Below are 26,992 nucleotides of genomic sequence, written 5' to 3' on the forward strand. Positions count from 1 at the left end.
GTAGTAAATACATTAGGTATTTCTCAAATAAACGTATGATAAAAAAAATCTATTTTATATAACAGGATTTATCCTATATAAAAATGTTATATGGAGCAGTGAGGGCTTAGTGGTTCAGCGTGCGACTGAGGTCATAGGTTCGATCCCCGGCTGTGCACCAATGGACTTTCCTTCTAAGCGCGTCTTTAACAATAGCTCGAACGGTGAAGGAAAACATCGTGAGGAAACCGACATGTCTTAGACCCAAAACTCGACGGCGTGTGTCAGGCTCTGGAGGCTACCTACTTGTCTATTAGATTGACAAATGATCATGAAACAGAAATCTGAGGCCCAGACCTAAAAAGGTTGTAGCGCCACTGATTTTTTTACATTTTATTTACATATGTCGAAACAGAAGCTCTTTTTACTCTCAATCAATAGATTACGGTAAATCACGGTCATTAGAGCTGTGTTACACGGTATTAAATAAACAGTCTAGCTTAAGAGTTGATTAATAAAATCTAACTCATATTACAGAAAAAAATAAAAAGGTCATGGCTATTAGGAAATAATTAGAGATAAATTAATAGTTACAAAAGTTTGGTCGATAAATTTGAATTAAAGGCGTGACTTAGATAATGGCTTTACAAAAAATACAATTATTACTAATACATGTAATATGTAAAACGATTATTTAACACAATTTGAGAGACAAATACTTTTTTTTTAGTATAATGCAAAAATGGGGGGCAAATGAGACTACGGGGCTCCAAAAAAAGGCACTCATCGCAGCCTATGGACACCTATTTGAAAGAGATAGCGTAGAGATAGTCTAGCGTATCGATCGATTCTGGTATGTCAGAAATGTATTGGATTTTGGAGGCATAGGTAATGAACCTATCGAATATAGTAATCAAGTAATACCTTTTTAAAGTTATTAGAAAATATGCATGACTTTGCTGTCAAATTAAAATTGACTGACAACAACATGTTATCATACTAAATCGTGCGAAAATGGCGTAGAATGGAGGTTGGCAATAAATTGTATCACATAGCATGACGCCCATTTGAATAACATAAAATCAGTTATAATATGATAATATGTAAAAAAACATTTTGAACTCGTACGAAAATTATGTTTCAACATCTCTCAGTCTAAAGGATTCACTCTGAATGAACGATAAGGCTATATATGATAGAGGGGAGATGTTTCGCGGCAAAACGTTTTGCGTCGCGTTGTTTAGTACACGCGTGTGCCGTGTCATGCAGTGAGTGGACTTGTACTGAACATGGTGAGCTTTTGTGTTATCTTAAGTATAAGTGCTTCTAATATCTATAGACGCTTGATAATATTTACATATTATCTATAATCAGGCCAATTTAGCAATATATATGTAATATCTACATATCAAAAATGGTTACGTATATAAGGATTAGCTCAGCGTCAATATTGCATTTTATAAATCAAAATACCATACTCCATAATACAAATTCAATATAGTTATTTTACATATACCATATGTATATGTGGATCGGTAAATAATTACTAATTCTCCATTACTAAGACTCCATTTGATATCCTTTGATAAAATTTCTATTAAATCAACCAATAATTTAAAAATATTGCGACATAAGCCAGGAGCTTAATACATCAATGGTACACTAACCCAACAAAATTATTAATTACAACAGATATAATTTAAATCAGCCAATTATAAAGTTTATATAGAGCTTATTAAGCTTAGCTTATAATAAAACTTAGACTTCAAAAGCTTCAACTTGAAAATCTTTAGAAAAAACACATTCAGTAAATTTAAGCTTGTAAAAAAATATTTAGTTAAGCTTCAGTATTTGAAAGTTCTTCTCCTGGATAATATAGCAATATCTGAACAAATATAAATGGACCTTAGCAGAGCGTAATTGTTTTTCCTTCTTTGAAGACGATGAAATTTATCGACCCTAAGCCCCTTTGAAAGATAACAAGACATTAAATTTTTTTTTAAATATACAATAAGACAGAAATAGAAAAAAACAGTGGTAGCCTATTTAACTGGGTCTCAGATTTCAGTATCTTTGTGATCATTTGCATTTATAATAGCCTAGTACAAGCTTTTTGTGTCGAATACTCGCCGTTAAATTTAAATTTAAAGCACACCGGTTTTGTCACGATGTTTTCTTTCACTGTACGATCGAGTCTTGAATGCGCTGACAGAAATGTCTAGTGGTGCACAGCCAGGGTTCGAATCAACGACAACAGGGGTGATAATCGCACGCTAATGGCACAACACAAAAATGGATCACAATTATATAATATTTTTTATATTTCGTTATTCATGGCGTAATTATGGTGTGTCGTGTCATAACATTAAAATCACGATGCGCTTGCGTCTCTCAGCAATTTTATAATTTACATTGCATGATTTATGAAGAAAATAGTAGGTTCTGAACTCAGGTCATCGTATTGCTAGTTAACATTCACAATGTTAAGAAATAGTGACAAAATACAGCAGAAGAACGTAAATGATCTATTAAAAACTAATAATGTATCCTTATTACAATAATAAGTTTTGTCATGTCCAAATGGGGCATGGGGCAATATTCTGGGCGTATTTTAAGGTTTCTTTATAGGCTTACTGAACAGTTTATATACTACACATTTCATACATTTCATTAGTTTCAAGTCTATGAATATTTTCGTACATTTAATTGGTTCCAAGTCTTTTATAATTTTAATTAGTTCTAAGTCATTGAACATTCGTTAGAGTTACCAATTCATCTAACCTATACTATAAATAAATCATATAATTATAGAAAAAAATTATTTGCCAACATTAACCATAATATTAACATCTGAAAACAAATGCCGGTAACAAGATTAATGTAGTGGACAAAAACGTATGTAATTTCTAGTAATGAAATATAATATCGTAAAAGTAAAGAGGGACATTAATATTATATATATGGCGATGAGAACTGATGCAATATTAAGAAAGGTCAGTCGATGAAATCGCAGACAAACACTTTTACTTGCACTTTTTGTTATTCAATTCAAAAGTTAAGCAACACAAACATAACAACTATATTAACGTTTATTATAATGTAAAAATCTTAAAAACTAAATATTTTTTCTTGTGATTCTAAAGCCTGTGGTCTTGCGTTCAAATCTCTTTTTTTGCAGATACATTTCCATTACACAGAGACATTTGTCAGATGCAGATAACTGCTTACCTACTTGTCTGTAAAAAATAAAAATAATTTATGAAATAGATACAATCTAATGTATCAAAATGGCGCTCATGGCTTCCTGACGGCATTGGGAGTGTCCATGGGCGGCGGTATCATCAGGTGAGCCTCCTGCCCGTTTGCCCCTATAAAAAAAAGTATATTATCAACTATTATAATTTTTAACCACTAAATATAAAATCTTATCAATAAATCAATAATCACCTATTACCTAGCTGTTAACTAATGAAATGTTTAAACTTTTGTTGAACAAAACGACGATTAATACTTGAATTTGGATGTAAAATAAGAATAAATCAGTGGCGCCACAACCTTTTTAAGTCTGGGCTTCTGTTTTTCTGTATCTGTTTCATGATCGTTTGTCAATCTAATAGACAAGTGGGTGATCAGCCCATGACACACGCCATCAACTTTTGTGGTCTAAGGAAAGCTGGTCTACGATGTTTTCCTTTAGCGTTCGACCTTATGTTAAATGCGCATATAGAAATAAAGTCCATTGGTGCACAGCCAGGGATCAAACGTACGGCCTCAGGAATGAGGAACACACTGAAACCACTAAGCCAACACTGAATTTAGATGTAACAGAATTAATAATGTATATCATTATTATACATTACATATTGTAGATATGCACCAAACACACACAAAAAACTTTACGAAAAGTATAAAACGTTTTAGAAATACCAACCGCCCTAATAAAAAACAATAACGAATTTAATCTTAATAAAAAAATCTGAAAGCTTTATATAAAAAAGAATTACATTATTTATTGTATCTATGTTTTGTTACACGCAAATGTCATCAAAGTTTCGTGAACTATACACAACGACCTTCGCGGATACATCTTCTGAATCCTGTTCGACCCACTTGTTCCACAATAGATGAACTATTGCCTTTACTATTAATAATAAAACTATAGTGTTTGTTTGATGCCACTTATGGCTAATGATTTGATTTAAAAAATAATTCGTGCATTTATTGGGCAATAAATAGCTTTCAGCGAGTACTCATAAGTTTAAAGAAAAGATAAATATTTATAATGTGTATGGTGCTTTATTTTAGAATGCTTATATTAATTCCAGGATAGGCAATATTTACTTTCAAGATTATAAAACTTAATTCTTTAGCCGAGGGACAGGCCACTGAGTTTCACTCAGTCCACTGGGCATGACGTACAGACCCGAGCGGTAACGAAAGGCTCTGCCCTGCGATTCTGTAACTCACTTTTCGAACTCACACAGCGGTTTTCGCATCGGCGGTCGCTCTCAAATCAGGCGTGAAGCAGTCATTTTATGATTTGGCATTCTGATAAACAATAAACTACAAGCTCCCACCTTTTCAGAATGCCAAATCATAAAATGACTGCTTCGCGACTGATTTGAGAGCGACCGCCGATGCGAAAACCGCTGTGTAAGTTCGAAATGTGAGTTACAGAATCGCAGGGCTGTACGTCGAGAGGTTACATTTATACAAGCATACAGCGGTTCTAATATTATGATTTTAATATATTATTCTGTAAAAAAATAAATTAAATAAAAAGTTAAAATCTTGTGCTTTACCGTACAGACAAGATTCAAACAATAATACCTCTATGGCCATTTCTTAACCATACGAATTAACATACTTATATATTTTTCTAATATTTCTAAATTATAACGACTTGTTTTCATTACGCACGTCTATTTTACAGATTGTTAAACACATTTGACATTTTAGTATAATTGAAAAAAAAAAAAAAAACGTTCAAACATACTATTATAATAATAATCTTGTCTTGAGGCAGTGACATAATGAACAATCGTGCGCAGAATGCGTAGGCGAACATAATAGTGTTGATAGATAAAATGGAATTCCAAATAACAATGTAAAGGTGAAACAATTTTTTATTTTCTGAACCATATAAATTATTGTTGTATACTTTTTGCTAAAATAAATGCAAGACTAACATAGATTATCAACATATTATACATCAACATGTTATTTAAATATCTTTTTTTGTAAATGTGTATGTTTTATACTATAAAAGTTCAAATAAACCTCTCTTTCAACTTCTATATCTACTCAATTGTTTTCAATCCCATACTTCATCTTGTCTCAAAAATGAATTCAAAATTTCAGGTCCCTATATGTTACGCTCCTCTAACAGATGCGTTATAAAAATTACATCTCACAGCTCATCCTAAGACAATTCGTTTAGGATATCCGCCATTAAGTTGTGGAATGAGGCCCGAATCCATACGATTGGTTAACCTAACCTCCTTTAAAATTCTTTTACATAAGCATTTCTTGTATATCGTGACTTTAGTAATTTATGTATTTCTTATTCTTTTGTATTGCATTGTAATTAATGAACCGTAAAGTAACCGTAAACCGTAAGTACTTTTAGTTTTTAGTTTAGTTCATTTAAGATTATGTTTGGTAATTGTATAATTTTGTAATTTCACTTTACCATTATTATTTTTTGTTTTTTCCTTACTAGAGTTGTCTAGAAGAGATGCTTGCTAGCGATATGGATACTCATTGCACCCTTAAAAGTTATTTATTTATCTTTTAATGTGAAAATGTTTAAATAAATAAAATGAAAAGTATTATAATGAAAAAAACTGTATACACCCAACCAGTGATTACCGTCCTGCAATGAATTCCCGGCAAATAGTGTGTCGTGTTGACATAGAATATCAGACATGATGGTACTTCAACAACAGAATTGCGGTTTGTTTAAAGTATCGTCCGAATAATAACGAACACTCAAAGTTTTACAAGGTTAGATATATCACAGATTAAAAAATCATAAAACCAAGAAATTATTATTAACGTAATATCATAAGGCTCTTAAACTGCTTTGAATTGTATGAATCCGTCACGTTAAGTGATGACATAGGTCAAATGTTTGATGCAATAACATGCAGTTGACCATGCTTTATACACTTGGGTGACATTTGAATAATAGTAATAATATTTTCAAAAGGACAGTTGTCAGACCTGGGATCAAGATGTGATAATGTATTTTTAGCCAAAATAGTCGTAGACCCAAACACGAATACGTATTAAAAAAAGGAATGTAACGTTCTAAAACTCAACTAAAAAAAACAATAAAGATACTTTAGATCCACAAGTTTATTGGGATTTATACCTTTAAAAAGCCTTGACTACGGAAAAGTTAGTAAGGAACGTGTATCGTTTATAATTATTAGGTTAGGCTTTGTTCAGGTTGTGTAGTAGTGCCAAGAATTTATTTAAATTAAAACTCAAACAAAAGAAATTGTTACGTGTGCAAATGTAATATAAATTTAATTCAAAATTATTATATAATTTAATCATTATTCGCGTAAGTATACTCTTATTTAAAAAAAACCAGGGGCGCTACAACCCTCACGATATTATCGATCACCGTACAAGCGAGAGTGAAATGCGCAGTTAGACAGAAAAGTCCAATAAGGCACCGTGGTTTGAGTCGCTTTCAGAATATTTAATGATGACAAGAACATAATGACAAAGTTCAAATCTATATGAATTCCCAAAAAACTTGTATTGTCAAGGCATTTTTAAAATTCAAAATACTTCGTGTACTCACTGAGTGACACACTTACATGTTTCTAGATAATTATTATTATTACACCTCAATACAAATAACAAAGTACTATAATTATTCAGGTAGAACCGTAGCTCATAAACATATCATTTAGACGTGCCGACATAAATGTTATCTTTTGAATTAACAAAGGGGCTGTTGAAAGAAAAATATAAAATGAGTTACGAACAAAAGGTTTGCTAAAGAAAATTTTACCAGCGCGGTGTGACTTACGATTGCAACTGACCTGTGTTAAGTGATAGACTTCAAGCGATTTTTTAAATTTTCTATGTAAGCTTATTCTTAGTCTTAGTAAGAGTCTTATTGTAAGAGTAAATAATTGTATGTTTGTAATAATATAAGATCATACAATGAATGGGATCACTAGAAAAAAAAGAGGAGCCAGGCCGAAAAGAAGATGGGTGGATGATTTGATATAAATAGCAGGAAAAGACTGGCAGTTAATTGGCAAAGACAGGGACATCTGAAAAGGGAGGATGTCACGATTGCCACTTCAAATTCAGCGTGGATATTGTCTGAATGGGATCAATAATGCTTGTTCAGGCCCTACCAGCCGGACCAGTAGTCGGACTATTCCGCGCTGGGCTGTTGGTCAGCTTGACTAGAAGCGAGTGGAAGAGGTGGCCATCGTTCAGGCATGGTGTGTGAAAATTTATGTACTTTTTGGGTGCTAGGTTATCGGGCTCGCGAGTGCGTTGTCGGCCTTTTAGGAACTGGTTCTTTTCTTGAGTCGAATTGGTTTGGAAACTTCTACTTCAGTGGGTAGCTGGTTCCACACAGTGGTGGTGCGCGGCAAAAACTGCCTTGAAAAACGCTTAGTTGTGGAACGACGGATGTCTAGGTGATACGGATGGAATTTCATATTCTGCCTCGACGTTCGAAGATGAAACTCAGCTGGAAGCTGTTTTTATTTCAACAATATTCAACTAATTTCCAACCGTGCGTAGCCCCGTACAAGCTAGTAAAATATATATTACAATTTATAAATGTCTGTTTCAAGCCTGACTAGATATCTTGATGAGTTTTTTAAGTTTATTCGTTACGTCCAAAAATACAAACCCATCCTCTTTATACGATTGGTAATATGGTAAAATTATATTTTAAATACTTAAAGTATTAAACGTTTAATTTTGTACCACAACCAGTAGCGTTTTCACGCATCTCAACTCGTCAACAATGCGTGATGTAGGCACGAGATAGTGTTATTGCATACGTTTTGTTCGACTAACGGAACTATTGTCAAGGGGAATTGTCACTTTTGACTGGAAATGTTAGGTAATAGACTTGTAATAGGCCATATTTCAGGCATAAAATATTAAAACATAATATATGCTTTATTATGTTTATAAAGAAAGAATTAACACGTTGTTATGTATAGAGTCTCTCTTCTTCTCTTGGCTTCTAATTTAGGCTCTAGAAAGGCAAAGGATTCATGCTTTTGAGATGTGGTGCTGGAGGTGAATGCCGACAGCGAATCGTATCTTATTTCGGCCATACATTATCGTATAAATATATAGGCATTATCGTACTTATTAATGAACTAAAGTATGAGAAAAAAGATCCAATAACTTATGACTCAAAGTGTTCCTTGAAATGAGGTTTGTCATGTCGACAGCCCTTTACGTAGAACCAACTTTCTAAACTGCGTCTCGTTATTGTATTGGAAAATTCTTCTGATGCGACATTACATGAGCGTTTGTTAATCAATACAGTGTGATAGAATAGAAAATTGTTTAATTGTTTGGTGATTTTCTAATCATATTTATAAACTAACCTTTTCATATTATATTGTTACATTTATATACTTATTAGAATAATTAATTTATTTATGATATAAAAATTATACTATTTTAGTTTATCAAGCACAGTTTCGTAATAGGTTAGTAAATTATTTATTTCTAAGAATTCGAACTCAATCTAAAAACCGCGCGCTCGTTTATGTCTAATACAAGGAAGAAACAATGTGTGATATTTTCCTAACAAAATCATTTACATTTTTAATAATTTTCGTGTCAAGTACAATGTCATCTATTTCGTGTCATCCTACCAATTAAGTAGTTACTAAAAAACTAAACATTTCACAAGAAATTATCAAATAAATTATAAAATATCAGCATTCTGTGATAAGAGAAATAAACATTATGCAAGTAGCTCAAGATGAACCTTGGCCAAGGTAGTTGCTTCATTTAGTCCTTGGTTAATTTGATTATAATATGCGGTAATTTTTCAATAATTAATGATTTACACATTCAAGTTATGCATCATTTATCAATAAGTTTCGACAAGTGTGACGCAATTTATTCTTACGAATACAATGATTGAGGTTGCCAAGTTTACGATATGTGAGATAAGCTTCATGTCATTAAATGTCCACTGTATACCTTTACATTTTGAGGTCAAAGTAAAGTTGGCAATCGATATTACGTTAAATGGTTTATCTTTTCTAAAAATCAGTAAAAAGATTTAGAAATATTTTTCAGTATTTTTTAATTGTCTCTCTAATCAGATTTTTCTGTGATTTAAGAATCTAGCATATATAGCTACCATAACACATGTTTTAACAATATCTATGTGTATCATGTTCATTATTATTTACGCACACAAAAGGGTCTTGGTGCACCGTGATTTGAACGCACGACCTCAAAGTAGAGAGTTTTCTCAGTTATTAAACGTGAAATTTAAACTTGAATTTGTATGTAATTACTCGAGACCATACTACCAATTCAAAGTAACAGGAAATATTCTGGTAATTTTGCAGCATTTATGATCATTAATTTAAATTCTTTATTTAATTTACTTATATTATACAATTATAAACTGCTAACTATTTATAGATTTAAATTAAACGGAATTTGTTGAAGGTTTAAAATAATCAAATATTGTATTCCGGCAGATCCATATGTTATATTATTAATATGCAAATTCTTTACATTTTATTTAAATTCAATGTAACATAACCAGTTTTATTGATATCAAGGTAATTAAAATGCGACAATTAAAGAATATATAAGCTTCATTGAAGTCTTAGCAATTTTAAGAATTATATTTTAATTGCATCTATGCGGATCTAAAAATTATTTTACATATATTTTATGATAGTTTTATTAAAACAGCAGGATTTTTTATATTTTGGTACACATTAAAAACAAATCAAAATCGATTTAATATTAACATAGGATTAAAGAGTTTTTATATTACTATGTGGAACCAGCTGCTTACTGAGTATTTCCGAACCAATACGACTTAGGGTCCAAGAAAAGAGCGTACCAATTTCAAAAACGCCGGCACTCACGAGCCCACTGGCATTGAGAGTGTCCATGGGCAGATCACTTAACATCAGGTGAGCCTCCTGCCCGTCTCGCAAGTTCTATAAAAAGATGTTTTAACTTATGACAACAACAGTTTTATAACATTTTACTATGTGGACCAAAAATTATATTAACCACGAAAGAATTGTTGTACTAAGAAGCCCGAAAGTTCTTGGTTGGATTTTGATTAATTATAACGAGTAACGAAGCGATGGCGATTGGTCCTTCAGTATTATGATTGCAAAGCGATTGAACAATTAAACGAAACGAATCATCAATTTACCTTTCATAACTTCTTATCTGACTGAACTTGAAAAAAGTGTTTACCGAATGGCGATAACAATTCTAACCTTTTTGTATACAATTTTGAGGTAGTTCTATCAATATCATAGTAGCCATAAGATCGTTGATCATACTCAACATAACAGTTGGTTTCGCTCTCGCTAGTTTCAAAAACATAATGAAGTTAAAGAAGCATACTTTCTTTAGGAACAGATTTAACGGGACAGTTGTGTAGTAGTTTTGGTAAGTTAAAAATTACAAAATGCATGTTTAGTAACAAGTTCGGCAGTTAAAACTTAGCAGCCTTGCGATTCTGTAACTCACTTTTCGAACTCGCACATAAGGAGGGAACTTGTAGTTTATTGTTTATCAGAATGCCAAATCGTAAAATGACTGCTTCACGACTGATTTGAGCGCCGCTGTGTGAGTTACGGAATCGCAAGGCTGTAAAGTAAACAGAAATGAGTCATACAAATGTATAATATGGATCATATAATAAATACTGAGCAGTGAAATAGCTAAATAGGAAGTTACGTTAGGTTTCGTTTCGAATGGCCCACTATTCTAAACCTAAACTAACCTAAAACTGCCGAACTGTTTATCGAACTGCCTATTCCATCCTTTTTCACCGCCATTTATTTACTAGGCTGCTTAGTGCTTACGTATTTTTAGTACTGACATTATAAGACGTAATAACTGGCCAATTGTTTTTTTTATTATAACTGTCTGTTTTACTTTACTGCACAAATTTACCAATGAGGAATAAAAAAAAATGACTGCTGATTATGTTTTGAAGTGAAACTTTTTTAGGCGCATGAGGATACAATTTTTAAAAAACGCCACGAAGAAGTGCAACGTTTTTGTCGAAGTAAAGGGAGAGAGTGAGAACGATGAATTACCTTATAGAAATTCTATTTTTAAAATTAAAATTTCATAAAGAGAATTCATGAAATATTAGTATTTTATATTTTATGCAAAGTAATTTATTGAAATCTCAAATGAAATAAATTAAAAAATAAATTAATAATTTGTATTAATTTTCGACACTTTTAATATTTTAATGACAATTAAATTCGTTTCCTAACATATCTTCCTTTTTCTCTCCCACTAAGTCTCGAAAATTTAAAGCTTTAGATTTGTATAAATATGAACAAGAGTTAAAAATTAGTTTGCTAAAGAAGTTCTGACATGTGTACTTTGTACGCACGCATCCTAACAACTTCTCGTATATTTAAATAACAGTTCAAAAAATTAGTTCCCATTTCTTTTAGTGTGAAATCTAACAAAATCACGATTCCGAAAATTGTTGTTTTGGCTCAAAACCAAAACACGCTATATTCAACATAATATTAAAATGCTAAATTAATTCAAAGATTTCAATGTCAACCGCCCAATGCCATATTAACATGGATTCATTTGATGCAACATCACTCCTAACACCTCGGAATAGATTCTAGAACCGTTTAACAATTTCTTTTATTTCTACGAAAATAAAGTGTAAAAACTGAATTCTTTAATACGGATCTTTATATTTGTGATTACAAAAAATAACCTTAGCTCAACGGAAATAAGAAATAATCCACTCTGAAGATGTGAGAATCAAAATATAGTAACGTCCATCCTTGAACTTTGCTTATTTTAAAATAAATGGGCTAGTTTTTGTTTTATACCCTACTTTATATGTAACTTTATTAAAATAATTTTTGGGAGGTAAATTCGGTGGCGGTTATTGTAGGGATGTCCAAATATGTTTTAAATGAAACTCTTTGTTTGAAGCTCGGTGTCAACTGGCTTTAATCGTTTAAAAAATGAGCTTATAACTACCACAAAAATTGCGACGCTAGACTAACAAAAAACTAACTTGACTTATTGCAGGATTCTTAAATCTAAGTGACATAATATAAAGAATATAAGTGTAGTCGACCTATTGGACATTATCGGAAACGAGAATGTTATATTACAATTTATGAGTGTGGGAATTTTCTCTCATTTTGGCTTCAAGTGTGCGATAATTGCTAAAATTTGGTTGCGCTTCTTTATTACATATTATACTAAAATATATATATGTAACTAAACTAGGTTACATAACTCGATTCAGGATTGTTTTCAAACCAGTTCTTATATTATTTTTATCGCCATTTTGTATGTATTATCTTAATTTAAACTATTATTATCTTGATGACTCCATGATGTTGTCAAATAAAAAGCTACTTGGACAAACTTCTTGTACGCTCAGCAATAGTATGTTTATCACCGATTTGACCCCTGGCCTTTGAATAACTTTTTTCTTCAAATAGCAGGATGTTATGACTAGTCGGATATGACATAACACGACCATGAAATAAGAGACATTTTCTTTGGGTTTATCCGTAATGATTTGTCAAAAAATGATTACGTTCTTGTTTATTTATCATTCATTTTTACAAACTTAGAAGCTTTGTGTTCTTTACTTATATTTCACTGACTTAAACTAACAAATAAATAAATAAATCAGTGGCGCTACAACCTCTTTAGGTCTTGGATTTCTCAATCTGTTTCATGATCATTTTTAAATCTAATACGCAAGTAGGTGATCAGCCTCCTGTGCCTGACACACGACGTCGAATTTTTGGGTCTAAGACATGTCGGTTTCCTCACGATGTTTTCCTTCACCGTTCGAGCAAATGTTAAGTGCGCATATAGAAAGAAATTCCATTGGTGCACAGCCGGGGATCGAACCTACGACCTCAGGGATGAGAGTCACACGCTGAAGCCACTAGGCCAACACTTTTATATGAGTCGGTTAATACTAAGAATATGTAAAAGTCAGAAACATTTAGATCAATAAAATAATAGTTATAGAACAAAGCAACAGATCTTAAATTGCTTCCGCCGAGTGAGGTCAGCGCCGAAGGCAATTAAAACTTAATTTGCTTTTGTCTATGGCTATTAAGTTAAAAGTTAATACGATGTAACTTTTATTCAAATTGTACTTTAACTGAACAATTATATTCACAATAGCTCAATCTCGGATAGGTCATATCGTATATATGTTATGTGGAACATGGTGTAATGGTTGCAGCTCCTTACAACGTGTAAAACAAAAAACTTGGCGAGTTAAAAGAGTGGCAGAGAATTTATTGCTCACTCTCTTCCGTCCTACGCCCTTGATTTGAGAACGAGCAGTAAATGTAAAATTAGAAGCACTTTATATTTGTTTTTTTAACGTTAATAAGAGTTCATTGTGTTATCTATATGAATAAATGATCTTGACTTGACTTGATATATAAAGCCTTTAAACCAACGCCATAAAAGTGGAATGTGTTTTACTCTTGACGTATCTGCTACGTATTTAACTATGAAGCGATTGATTGCTTTTGGATTTTTCTAAATCATTTGATGAGCAGTAAAATCAAGGTAATCCAAATAATTCAATAATTAGCATATTAAACGCACGGCTTAGGTCTTAAGATCTTTAAAATTACACTTGATACTAACATCGAAAAATTTGCCTTGCGTACAGACTCTTGAATATATAATGAATCTCATAGTTAATTAACCAATTTATAATGTGTTAGTAAAAGATCGTAATCTACTACTACTGTCTGTCTATTGTATACAAAAAAATAATTTGATTGAGACGAATAAATAACTTAGTTCAAATAATGCTAGCAATTTTCCAATGAGAGGAGAAGTCCACATAGATAATGTTAATTATGTTATAGAATGATTCGTCTAAGAGTGTAATCTAAAGTATTTGTAATTAATTTAAATCGTATTATTCATATGAAGTAACAAGATATGAGCGGAATGTGTAATTGAACGATGAACATCGCCTCTCTTTAGTAATCAACAATTATATCTTGAATAGTACAAAACATCTGTTATAATCACAATTTGTCTCTTCAAGAGTAGCTGTAAATACAAAATTGAGATTCGTATATATTTTTCATGTATTTAGAGGAATTTGCGATGAGATAGGGGTTTTTTTCTCATCCCGGAAGCGTTGTTAAATGGGTCCTATATCGGACTCAAAATAAAGAAGGAACGTCTTAGAAGCGTGTCCAGGGCTACTCGTTGAGGACTATTAGTCCGACATCATTAGTGGTGCGGGTTTGCGTGAGCAGATTTTCGCCTCCTTATGAAGAAATATTTTTTTAGGTTAGCAATCAGCCTTCTAAAATTCTACAAAATAATTCTAAAAAATACAACTTGTCATACATATGTAATTAACGATTGTTCTTTCGCTGGAAATTAAATCAAGGACCGGGTTATACGAGTGCTACTAAGCTATAAAGAAATACTACTCATTTGTTTCTAATATCTGATTCTAGGGTCCACTTTCCACCCTGAACATGCCAATCTCCCTATCGTAGTAACTTAACACTCATTCTATATAAAAACAAAAGATACAAAAATATACATAATTTGAACGAGATGAAACATATTTAACCCACGTTTACTATTTATGGTACAGTAGGTATATTTTTAACCTACGAACGTAAAACCCTTTATTTGGAATTAGAATACCGTGTAGGCGGACGCGTTAGATGTATAGAGGTCATAATCTACCTGTCATCGACATGCAGTTTGTGTGTATAAGTTACGCACTAAGTGTGTGCACTCATCCTAAGGTCGTATATTTAAACCCTGGGGCATAATACACTTGCTCGTAGACCTTAAACAGTACCTAAAAGGCTTCATTATACAGTAATAGTAACCAATGAAAGAGACACAAAAATATGAGTCCATACAGAGTTGTAGTGCCACTGGAATTATTAATTGTTTTATCACATTTGTTTATTCAACTCCTGGACATACTCTCAAATAGGCCGCATCTCACTTAACATCAGATGGGATTACGACCAAAGGTTTGTCTAGTTCTGTACAAAAATTGCGAGTTTAAAGCCTGATTTAAATTAAGATAAAAATAATTTCTTAAATGTTACACAAGCTACAATTTCTGTTATTGTAGCTATTAATAAAGACACGTGTTACTCGTAGGTTTTCAAACATGACATACAAATGAAGTGTGAAGAGAAATTATACCCATCATTAAAAAAACGAATTCTTCATGAAACCGATATTTAAAAGACGGGCAACGCACTGGCCTTCTGGCATTGTGAATTCATGGGCGGGCGGTATCACTTAACGTCAGGTGAGCCTTCTGCCAGTTTGCCCCAAATTACATAAAAAAAAATACATGGAAAATAGTAATTGTGATTGTTGTATGTAATTAAAATAATGGCAATATAAAATATCAATATAAAATATGTTTTTGGAATTTGGAATATTTCATAAGTACGAGTATTACTTGTTAAACTTCAACGAAATAAATAAACAAAATGTTTATTACAGTATTTTAACTAAAGCACATTTGTTTAATAATTTTATTGCCAAAACTGAGCATAAATGAATTTCGAAATAAATCAGTAATATTTATTGAATATAAACAACAAACAATCTTAGGAAATTGTTTATAAATCACACCAAACTAATGAAGTAGGTTGTCTAAATAATGGAAATGGCACGTCATTGGATACATTATGAATGTAAACAAACGTCACCTTGTGACAGCACGAATATCTGTCAATTAGGATACCTCAGTGAAGAGCTCAATGTCAAATGTTACCAATTGACATATATATAATTAAATATTTTAGTGAGGGTCAAGAGATGTTTGGGTTCTAATTAATACGAATTTGTATTATTGTACATATGAGACGGTATCCATGATACTATTCTCACAGAGTACTCAGAGTTGTTATTTAAAGTTAACGGTTAATTAAGTAACTTTGTTAGAGTTATTGTATTATAGTTTAGTAACACTTAAGCATTACATAATGTTGCTTAGGCACACAATAATTTAAATATATTATAACAAATCTTTAGAATAAAATGGAAAACTGAATACCATAAAAAAATTTCTTAATTTTTTTGTAAATTAAAACTCAATAGGTAATTAAATAGAAAACGCGATAATTACTGTATCGCAACAATAAAATAAATAAATCAATGGCGCTACAACCCTTTTTTAGGTCTGGGCCTCAGATTTCTATATCTGTTTCATGATAATTGGTCAACCTAAGGTTCAGCATCCTGTGCCTGACACACGCTGTCGTTTTTGGTCTAAGGCAAGCTGGTTTCCTCACGATGTTTTCCTTCACCGTTCGAGCGAATGTTAAATGCGCACATAGAAAGAAATTCCATTGGTGTACAGCCGGGGATCGATCCTACAACCACTGGGATGAGAGTCGCACGCTGAATAGGCCACCACTGCTCGTATCGTTAAAAATATATTACTTATATAATATATTTAGTGTATTTATTTATATAAAGTTTTTGTATAAGACTAATAAAATACTATAATCTACATTGAATAATAAAAATAAAAATATAAGTAACAGTAGTAATATTCATAGATATAGGCACTAAAAGTTATGAAATATGGCAAGAAACATAATTTCTTAAGCCGTAGCGTAATACAGAACTTACGAGTATTCTAAACGATTACCAACTGAGTTAAATATTTGTTTCAAATGTCAAGGTTTTCAATAGCTATCATGAATCTTGTTGATTTGAATAAAGTAAACATTTCCTAACATTTGCATCCTACATACTGTATCTGTAGAGCAATGTTGGTCTAATGTCTAAACCGTACACACAGCGCATATACCTGCGAACTCACAGTCTCCTGGAAATAAAGTTCTCACAGGAGCCTGGAATACATGTTTGTTATGTAATCTAAGTTTATAGTAATAAATTATTATTATGTACGGTTAGGTACTGCGTTTGAATCACGGCTTTGTGGACTTTACTTTCTATGTTAATAATCCTGTTCCTGGTTCATCAGGGTGCTTTAAATAATAGAGGATTTTCTTTTATATAGAAATGTTAATTGCTATGTAACAAATGAATGCAAAATAAGTTGAAGAGAGTGCCTACGTCTGGCTATACTCTCGGGGCGTAACTCCGACTATTTAGGAATTCGCCTTATAAAACTAAGAAAGCCTGAATGAGCAAAATGTACAGCCTTAGCTCGTACAACTCGTATAGTGAAGTAAAAATTGACGGCGTATCATGCCCAGAGGCTGATAAAAACATTATCACGATATAGACAAAGAAATCTGAGCCTTAGAACAAGGGCATGGGATTATAATTGTTTTAATCACATTGGCCTAGTAGTAACCATGTTTGAATGGACTTCGTGAAGCCAATCAAATCTGAGGTGGAAACAAAAATTAATTGACATAATACTCTATGTAAATTTTGATTACAAAACATAAAAAGTAAGTAGCTGGATGACCTCTTAAGTGATTTTTAATTATCACACCATTAAAGTTACGTAGTAAGTAAAGTTACGTACATTTGGACGTAGTGAGTTTTTTTTATTGATTTCTGTTGGATTTTGGATTGGATGGAAGTTGGATTTTTGTTGGTCGTCTGGTAAAAGTAGAATATGAAATTAAAAAAAAATGTTGCCTGTAAAATTATATTATAAATAACTACTTAAGCGCCGGCAAATAACTTACGAGCCAAAAAGAAGACAAAGGTTGTAGTGCCACTGATTTATTTATTATTTTTGTCATCATAAATTATGTTTAAGATAAAAACAGCTTGACCAGTTGTCAACGGGTTGATTCGTCTGCCCTTCACTGCGCACGTCAATAATCATCATATTGTATAATTACCTATCCGCATACTTTACATGTTCATCTGCCCATCAGTACATATATGGTATGGCCTTTGCAATCTTACGTAAAACTCAGCACAAAACATTGTTGTTCTGTTAAGAAATACGTGAAGCGGTTATGTCAAAAGTTATTAAAAAATATTCCTCTGACACTATTATACGTATAGATAATTATATCACAGATTAATAATGAGCTGATATGTAAAAGATTTACAAATACATTGTTACATATATTTACCGATATTTCATTAAATATTTAGGACATTGTCCTACATACACACTTATTTTCGTACTACTAAGAAATATTACAAATCACCATGTCTCTTTTCGCAATGCGCACGCATGGGTTTTCGAAGCAATTCTTCTTAGGGTCCTTCAATAAAAGAGCGTATAATTCTTAAAAGGCCGGCAACGTACTCGCGAGCCCTCTGGCATTGAGAGTGTGAATGGGCAGCGGTATCACGGTGAGCCTCCTGCCACCTGATCTAAAAAAATGCATTATTCGCGTCATATCTGGGTTTTCTTAGCAGCCTATCCATTTCTATGATCATACTTCGCCCCAGCATTCTGTGGACGATCCCATCATATCTGAGTTTACTCAATATCTTTGATCATACTTGTACTCCCTTATGTCAACAACATAAATAGCCATAGCGCTGAAGTCGCAACCTTCGAAAGGGGTGGTATTTAAAACTCGACATGGTTGGGATCTCGTATGTTTTGGGACACCCGTCCCTTAGAACTATAGGAGTTATGAAATTGAGAGTACACTTCTCTACATGGATGGGCAGTCGTAAAAGATTATATAGACTGTGGCTAAATGGAACTAGGAGACCATAACAATTAACAACAATTGCCATACTAAACGAGAATTCCTTTAACGCCAAAAACATTGCTAATTAATTTGAATGATTGATAATCTATTGTATTCATAACCTACAGTTTTAGTTGCGAAACTAAGCTATGTATACATTGTGAACAAAGGAAACATAAATAAAATATAGTTCTTATATTACATTAAAACAAATCCAAAACGATCTAGTCCTAAATTTACGTATTTGTTGATATGCCTTCGATTTTAAATGATGTTTGTGTGATATCATTATCCAAGCTTTCCAGAGTTGTGTCACGTACGCAACTATGCTCACAAATCTTAATATTTTGTTTATAAGAAGATAAACAAATTCATTGTAATTCCCGATAAGCAAGACAGACGTTTGGTTCATGCTTCAAATTTACACCTAATATGTTCTAAGGGATCTTGTTTTGATGAGATATTATTATCCTTTACAAAGCTAAAATTTACAGCTTAGATTTTTTATATACATTTTTTTCTTGTTATTCTAATATTCTAGCTTCCCTCAGTACCCCTTCACTGGTAAAGGCCTCCTCCAGCTTTTTTGAAATACATCATGGCCTTCTTGCTCTATTTGCTTCATGTTAACACTTCTATTTCTTCTATCCACCTTTAAAAAAAAGCTATTATTATTTAGAGTTCCGTATTTATTATTATTATTATTATTTCATTATTAGAGGACTTTTAACTATGTTCTTTAAATAAATAGACATTGTTTACCACGACTTTGTGGAACCACTGAAGTATTTCCGAACCAATTCGACTAAGAAAAGAGCGTACCAATTCTTAACAGGCCGGCAACGCACTCACAAGCCCTCCAGCATTGAGAGTGTCCATGGGCGGCGATATCAGTTAACATCTGTTCTATAAAAAAATGTTTGATTATAGTACTGACCCGTTATACAAATTACGAGTATACCCAAAGGCCAATTATTACATATTTTCCGTACAAACATACCAATGTATTTTTGCGCAAACAATGTGGTATTTGAAATTTAGCTGTGTTAAAATTAACATAACGAGCCGAAATTATGTTGGAAATTATATGTTATGGAAACACAACAACCGAACCTGCCTATTTGAAATAGAATTAGAGATTTCAAAAATAACAATAAGTATTGTATAACCTAGCATCATTTTACTTACGCAAAAGTTTGCCTTCATGAAATAAAAATGATTTGCAGTCAAATGTAAAATACTCAACAAATTCTTGCCAAAAATATTGGTTGTTTGTAAAGTAGGTTTACGATCGAGATGTTTACGTGATAACGTCTTATTGGTGATATAAGTTTTTGGGAAGTAAGGAATTAATGAAGATAACAATTTTTTCAAATTTTAAATTACATCTATCGTTTTATCCACACTTTTGATGATAAATTTCGGGTGTAAATGACAAGCGCTCGAGATGAGACGGGAGATCGGTCCGTCTCTCTCTCGTTATACCTGCGATCGCGCTCGTGAGGTTTTGGTGTGACACAAGTTTCTGAAATTGTCACCCGACTAAAACGATTTTAAAGACGTTATCACGTCAAAAACTAACCTAAGACGCAAAACTTGTAAAAGAACGCAACCATTTTGAAATAACTTAGAAAAAATGTGTCGTTCAAATATTGTTCAAAATGTCCCAATATTAAGTCACCAGTAAGTACACAATACACATAGAACTTGTAATTTTCGTAAATATTCATACGAATGACCTGACCCTCTTACCTTGCTGATAAACAGACAAACGAAGTGGTACGTGATTTACATTTTAAGAATTGTTTGGAAACTAAACTTGGATCATATATTGTTTATTTTTAGTTAAAGTCATTTGCCAATACGATCTATCTTCAGACTAATAAGTAATTTAATTGTAATCTAATTTACTAAAAAGTATATTTAACATAAGAAAATGACCAATAAAACTACTTACAGTCTATTAAAGGGGAAGACACTCTTCTTCTTTCTTTCGTTCTTGTGTACTAGTTTTTCCACTGACCGCTGTTTAACACTTAAGATTAACGTTAAATTTAAATGGTTTTATTCTAAGATCTGATTATTATTGAAGAGGTCGCAAAGTATAAAAAAGTCTCAACGGCGTTTCTTTATATTAAAAAATATATTTTTAACATATATATATATGTATTTTGCTGGAGCAGTGTTGGCCAAGTGGTTTCAGCGTGCGACTCTCATCCTGCGTATTGCGGCTGATCACCTACTTGCCTATTAGTTGACAAATGATCATGAAACAGCTGATACAGAAATCTGAGGCCCAGACCTAAAAAGGTTGTAGTGACACTGATTTTATATATTTTGCTGCTGTTTTCTCGTTTAATATCCTTGATGCATAATATATTTGTCATCTCCTTTGTAATATTAAAAAAAGGATGAAATTACTTTAGTTAAGCAGTGGGCGGACAAACTTTAAATATATTCTGTAGAATTCTTTTTAGTTTTTTTTTTTTTTTCTTTTTAATTTTCTGCAACAATCTACCTTACCTTATAACCGTTAGTAGCCAAGACAGGGCAGGGCTGTTTTAAAATACCTGTACTGTAGTATTTTATACGTAAAGATATTGAAGAGACTGTGAAAAGTCTGTTATGATATTTACTAATATAAGAAGAGTTGAGCGTGCTTGGAAACTACTCTTTTGAATTTAATAAATCTTTTTGTGATGTTGAACGACCTTTACACATGTCTTAAATAGAAAAAAATCAGGGACTTGATAATCTAAACCCTACTCGAAATACTTGAACGCCAGCTAATCGGTCCAGCCGTTAAGAAGGAGTTTAGTTACACGCAAGGATCTATATCTTCTTCTTAATATATATAAATTACGTGTCACGTTGTTTGTCCGCTATAGACTCTTAAACTACCGAACCGATATGAGTCTAATTTGCACACCGTATGCAGTTTGATCTAACTTAAAAGATAGGATACTTACATCTCAATTTTTATCCGCAATATTATTTAATTGCAAAATATTTCTTTATTATTTGATAGTCACAATTCTAACAGATGGCGCTGGGTTGAAAGTACCGACGTTTCACATAAGCTACAATTTAATGGCATAACCACCAATAAAGCATGATGGTCCCCATGACTGGTGTTCTCTTACCGTTTCCCTTGAATAGTTTACTACTATGTATTATAACAAAAACCTTAGCCACAGCAACGCTTGGCCGGTCTGCTAGTATTATATAAAGATTACATCATACGATCAAATTAGCGTAGGTAAAACCGTTGGGTGGGTAGTAAATAATGGGAAACTGCATTAATATTACAGATTTAAATATCATTCTTATTTTTTCCTTAAAAAATCTAAATATTTTCTAAAGTAAAGAAAACAAAACCAAAAAGTTTTTGTGAAATATGACGATTTACAACGAGAAACCTTTTGCGCTTAATGCAGTTCACTTAAATATCAAAGTAAAGTAAATTATAAAATCCAGCCTGCCTTGAGCTTCTTCGATAACAGTGCATATTTATATCATTTTGCTTATGCAATTGCTTGTAAAAAATACAAGGCGTTTTTAAATTACATGCCAGACGTTAGACCTTCAATCTAATTAAGTAAAAAAACATGTGTGTACTTAAGTACACGCGTTAGAAGTTATACTTCTTTCGCGTAATAATTTTCTTCAAACTTCTTCCTCTAAAGTAGAGGGACGTTTCCCTCTTAGAATTGCATAATGCATTTTTCTTGTCCACTTTAATGGTCACTTCCAATCAAAATGATACAATAATATGTATTCATTATTATATTTTACAATGAATACTATGTTTTTATCACATTGGAACGGGTTTTCTTGTATAAAAATCATCAATCATTTAAATAAACACGACTCTGAAAAACAATGGCAGACAATGCAACTTGTCGATAAAACAGAGCAAGCGCCAACTAGCGGCCCAGACTGTTTTAACTACGTTTGAAGAGATATTCAGAGTGTCGGTTTTTTGTGACAGTGTGCGCGCACATCGTAAAAATCTACTCTCATAATTTTTCCCTACCGCGCCTATATAAGTATAACTTCAAATATATTTGTTTATTATCAAGAATATAGGACATCCGTAAAAACTAAATATAATTTATATAGACAACAAATATAAAACAAGATTTTTCTTTCTAAAGCTGAAGGCCAGAAGTAGACCACCACCACCACTCCTTTCTATGTGCGCTATAAACATACGCTCAAGGCTGAAGGAAAACATCGTGAGGATACCGGCTCGGCTTAGCCCCAAAAAGTCGACGGCGTGTGTCAGGCACAGGAACACCTACTTGCCTATTAGATTGACAATTGATCATGAAGATACACAAATCTGAGGCCCGGACCTAAAATAGTTGTAGCGCCACTGACTTATTTATTTTTCACGAAATATTATGCAGGCTATTTGACAACCTTCAAATTATGCTTCGATTATATGCGCGTGCTAATGATATTTCAATCGGGATTTAATGTATTCAAATGTACTATTATACTTAGTTTCTCAATTAAAACTATCTATGATATCTTAATATACATAAATCACGTGTCACGTTGTTTGTCCGCGATGGACTCCTAAACTACTTAACTGATTTTAAATTAAATTTGCACACCGTGTGCAGTTTGATCCAACTTAAAAGATAGGATAGCTTACATCTTAATTTATAGCTGCAATATTATTTTTTGCAAATTAGTTGTTTATTATTTGACAGTCACAATTCTAACAGATGGCGCTGTGTTGAAAGTACCAACGTTTCACATAAGCTACAATTTAATGGCATAACCATCAAAAAAGCATGGTGGACTGGTGTTCTACTACTATGTAATATAAAAAAAACCTTAGCCGCAGCAACACTTGGCCGAGTCTGCTAGTATATTATATATTAGCAATATTTTGCTAGAACAGTGATAGTCTCCATCATCACGTAATGCCGATTTACATTTATTGAACTTATCAAACTAGAAAAATACATTTTATCTAGTATTTGAGAAAATACCATTTTATACGTTATCAGACTATATTTAACATATAAGGAACCTTACCTTCTGACCACGCCCTTCTGCTTTAGTTAGACTCAACGACTAAGTTTTTATTAACAAAGCGTATAATTAGCGAGTTAATACTGATTTTTTTTTACAGAGGCTGTCACTGCACATCGCGGTGGTGGTACTGTCACTGTACCACACCTGCAAGGCCGATAGGCTTGTCCGTGCTATACCGAACCCTAGCCAGAACTATGCAGTGCTTGGGGAACCGATCGATGCAAATTTAGATGAAGATGGCTACTTTTATCCAAAGCCGAAGATACCGTTTCCGCCACCGACAAGACCTCCTACACCACCTTCAAAACCACCACCAGTGAACCCAGAACCAGACGGATATTTTTATGAAAGGCCGCGTTTACCATTCCCACCCCCTCCACAGCCGCCGAGGATTCCTTCACCACCACCACCACCACAACCACCGAGAACCCCTCCACCTCCACCTCCACAACCTCCAAGAACACCGGCAATACCCCAACCACCACCTTTTCCTCCATATAATATATGTAACACATGTGTAATACCACAACCCCCACCGCAGCCTCCACGGTTTCCACCATATCAGCCACCAAGGATTCCTGAACCATCCAATAATGGGTATAAATACAATACGCCACGGATTCCATTTCCAGTATCAACAACAACAGCAAAACCTGTAACCTATACTCCTCCTCCACCTTCAACATATCTACCACCTACAAGACCTCCACCTCCCCCAACTACTAGGCCTCCACCACCTCCCCCTCCCCCAACCACTAGGCCACCTCCACCTCCTCCTCCACCTACTACAAGAGCCCCTCCTCTCACAAGACCGCCTTTACCTCCATCACCCAAAACTCAAACAACTGGTTATAATTATCCTAAACCAACAGTTCCATTTACATTCCCTACAAAAGCACCACCTACACGTCCTCCTCCACCACCAACGGCACCAACTTATTTACCCCCCACACAGAGGCCACCACCACCCAGTCCACCGTCAACATACCTACCCCCTACCAGACCTCCGCCTCCTCCTTCTCCTCCTCCTACGAGACCTCCTCCACCACCCACAACCAGACCTCCACCACCTCCAACAACAAGACCACCTCCACCTCCCCCACCTCCAACAACCAGACCGCCACTACCTCCTCCGACTAGACCTCCTCCTTCACCTTCACCAAAAACACAAACAACTGGTTATAATTATCCAAAACCAACAATACCTTTTACGTTCCCACCACCCACTAGGCCTCCACCACCACCAACGGCACCAACTTATTTACCCCCCACACAGAGGCCACCACCACCTAGTCCACCATCAACGTACTTACCCCCTACCAGACGTCCACCTCCTCCTTCTCCTCCTACTACGAGACCTCCGCTACCTCCCATAACCAGACCCCCACCACCTCCAACAACCAGACCACCTCCACCTCCCCCACCTCCAACAACCAGACCGCCACTACCTCCTCCGACTAGACCTCCTCCTTCACCTTCACCAAAAACACAAACAACTGGTTATAATTATCCAAAACCAACAATACCTTTTACGTTCCCACCACCCACTAGGCCTCCACCACCACCGAGCCCACCATCAACATACTTACCACCGACAAGACCGCCACCTCTACCTACCCGACCGCCAACGAGAGCGACTCCACAACCTACTCGTCGGCCTCCACCACCAAGTCCTCCATCAACATACTTGCCACCGACTAGACCACCACCACCACCACCTCCTCCAACGACAAGGCGACCTCCTCCCCCACCACCGACAAGACAACCCCCTCCCCCAATAACAAGGCCCCCCCCACCACTAACACCTAAGGCTCAAACCACTGGTTATGCTTATCCCCGACCAACCATTCCCTTCACATTCTCTACCAGAGCACCGCCCACACGACCTCCGCCTCCACCTCGTCCACCAACTTATTTACCTCCCACTCAACGCCCTCCACCACCTAGTCCACCGTCCACTTATTTACCTCCTACTACTAGACCTCCTCCACCTCCTAAGACTACCAGAACGCCGCCACCACCACCACCGCCACCAACTACAACACCCAGACCAGTTACATACTTACCTCCGAGTCCTTCAACATATTTACCACCGCCTAGACCAACCCTACCCCCAACAAGGCGACCTCCCCAACCATCGCCTCCTCCGACAAGACCCACATTTAGGACTACGGGCTACGAGTATCCAAATCCCAAAGTTCCCTTTACATTACCCACCCAACCAACGTACTTGCCACCATCGCGCCCTACGAGACCTCCTCTACCTCCCTCTCCACCACCAACAAGACCTCCTCCTCCCCCTACAAGGCAACCATACTTCCCGGTAACCACAAAGGCACCCTTCACCACCAGACCACCATATGTTCCCGATGAAGGTTATTACTACGATCGACCGAGAGTACCATTTGTATTCTAAACTAGCAAATAATTAATTATTAAGATGCCATAATAATTGTGATACCAAAATATTACTATCGCGACCGATGTATTATAATAGATAATTTCATATATATTTAATTAAGGCTGAAAGGTAAACGCTATTTATTATATATAACAAATACGAAAAAAAAAATTTTCCTTCATTATCTATGTTCTCTTTATCTAATACTTATACTATGATCATTCAAAATCCTAGTGATACTAGAATTTGTGAATGTTTTCAGTATTTTTTTTATATATTGTACACTACTATGTTAATTAATTTTAATGATTTTAATACTCAAAGGGAAATTTCTAAACACTGCCAACTAATTATTACTTTAAGATTGTAAAAATATTTTTAATAAAAACTGAAATTTGATTTTCTATCTTCTTATTAACCCTCAGATGTGATTTTAGTTAATTAAGATACAAGCATTACCTAGTAACGTAACAAAAATTTTGATCGCAAGAACAACTACTCGTACAATACATAAAAAGTTATTAAAAATAACAACATGAAAAGTTTTTTCAGTGTTTTCATAGGATAATAAAAACAATAGAGATTATTTAAATTAATAATAAACTTCGACATTCGTCAATTATATAATGACATGACAATTTTACCTACA

The 26,992-nt window shown here is 34.0% G+C and overlaps 1 protein-coding gene across 3 annotated transcripts; it reads left to right on the forward strand.

The window, feature by feature from the left end:
- The first annotated feature begins 1,155 nt into the window (after positions 1 to 1,155).
- Positions 1,156 to 26,742, forward strand: LOC125056612 (proline-rich extensin-like protein EPR1). Of its 3 annotated transcripts, none has more exons than XM_047659802.1 (3): positions 1,156 to 1,271; positions 24,040 to 25,172; positions 25,494 to 26,742. In XM_047659802.1, exons 1-3 carry the CDS (start codon positions 1,269 to 1,271, stop codon positions 26,356 to 26,358), a joined length of 2,001 nt encoding a protein of 666 aa, XP_047515758.1. In that variant the 5' UTR covers positions 1,156 to 1,268; the 3' UTR covers positions 26,359 to 26,742. The 3 variants fall into 3 exon arrangements, with proteins under 3 accessions (XP_047515758.1, XP_047515759.1, XP_047515757.1); XM_047659803.1 differs by having other exon boundaries at positions 24,040 to 24,852; positions 25,174 to 26,742; XM_047659801.1 differs by having other exon boundaries at positions 24,040 to 26,742.
- Positions 26,743 to 26,992: the final 250 nt, after the last annotated feature.

Source organism: Pieris napi, chromosome 15 (assembly GCF_905475465.1).
Source record: "Pieris napi chromosome 15, ilPieNapi1.2, whole genome shotgun sequence".
In the NCBI taxonomy this organism is placed as follows: Eukaryota; Metazoa; Arthropoda; class Insecta; order Lepidoptera; family Pieridae; genus Pieris; species Pieris napi.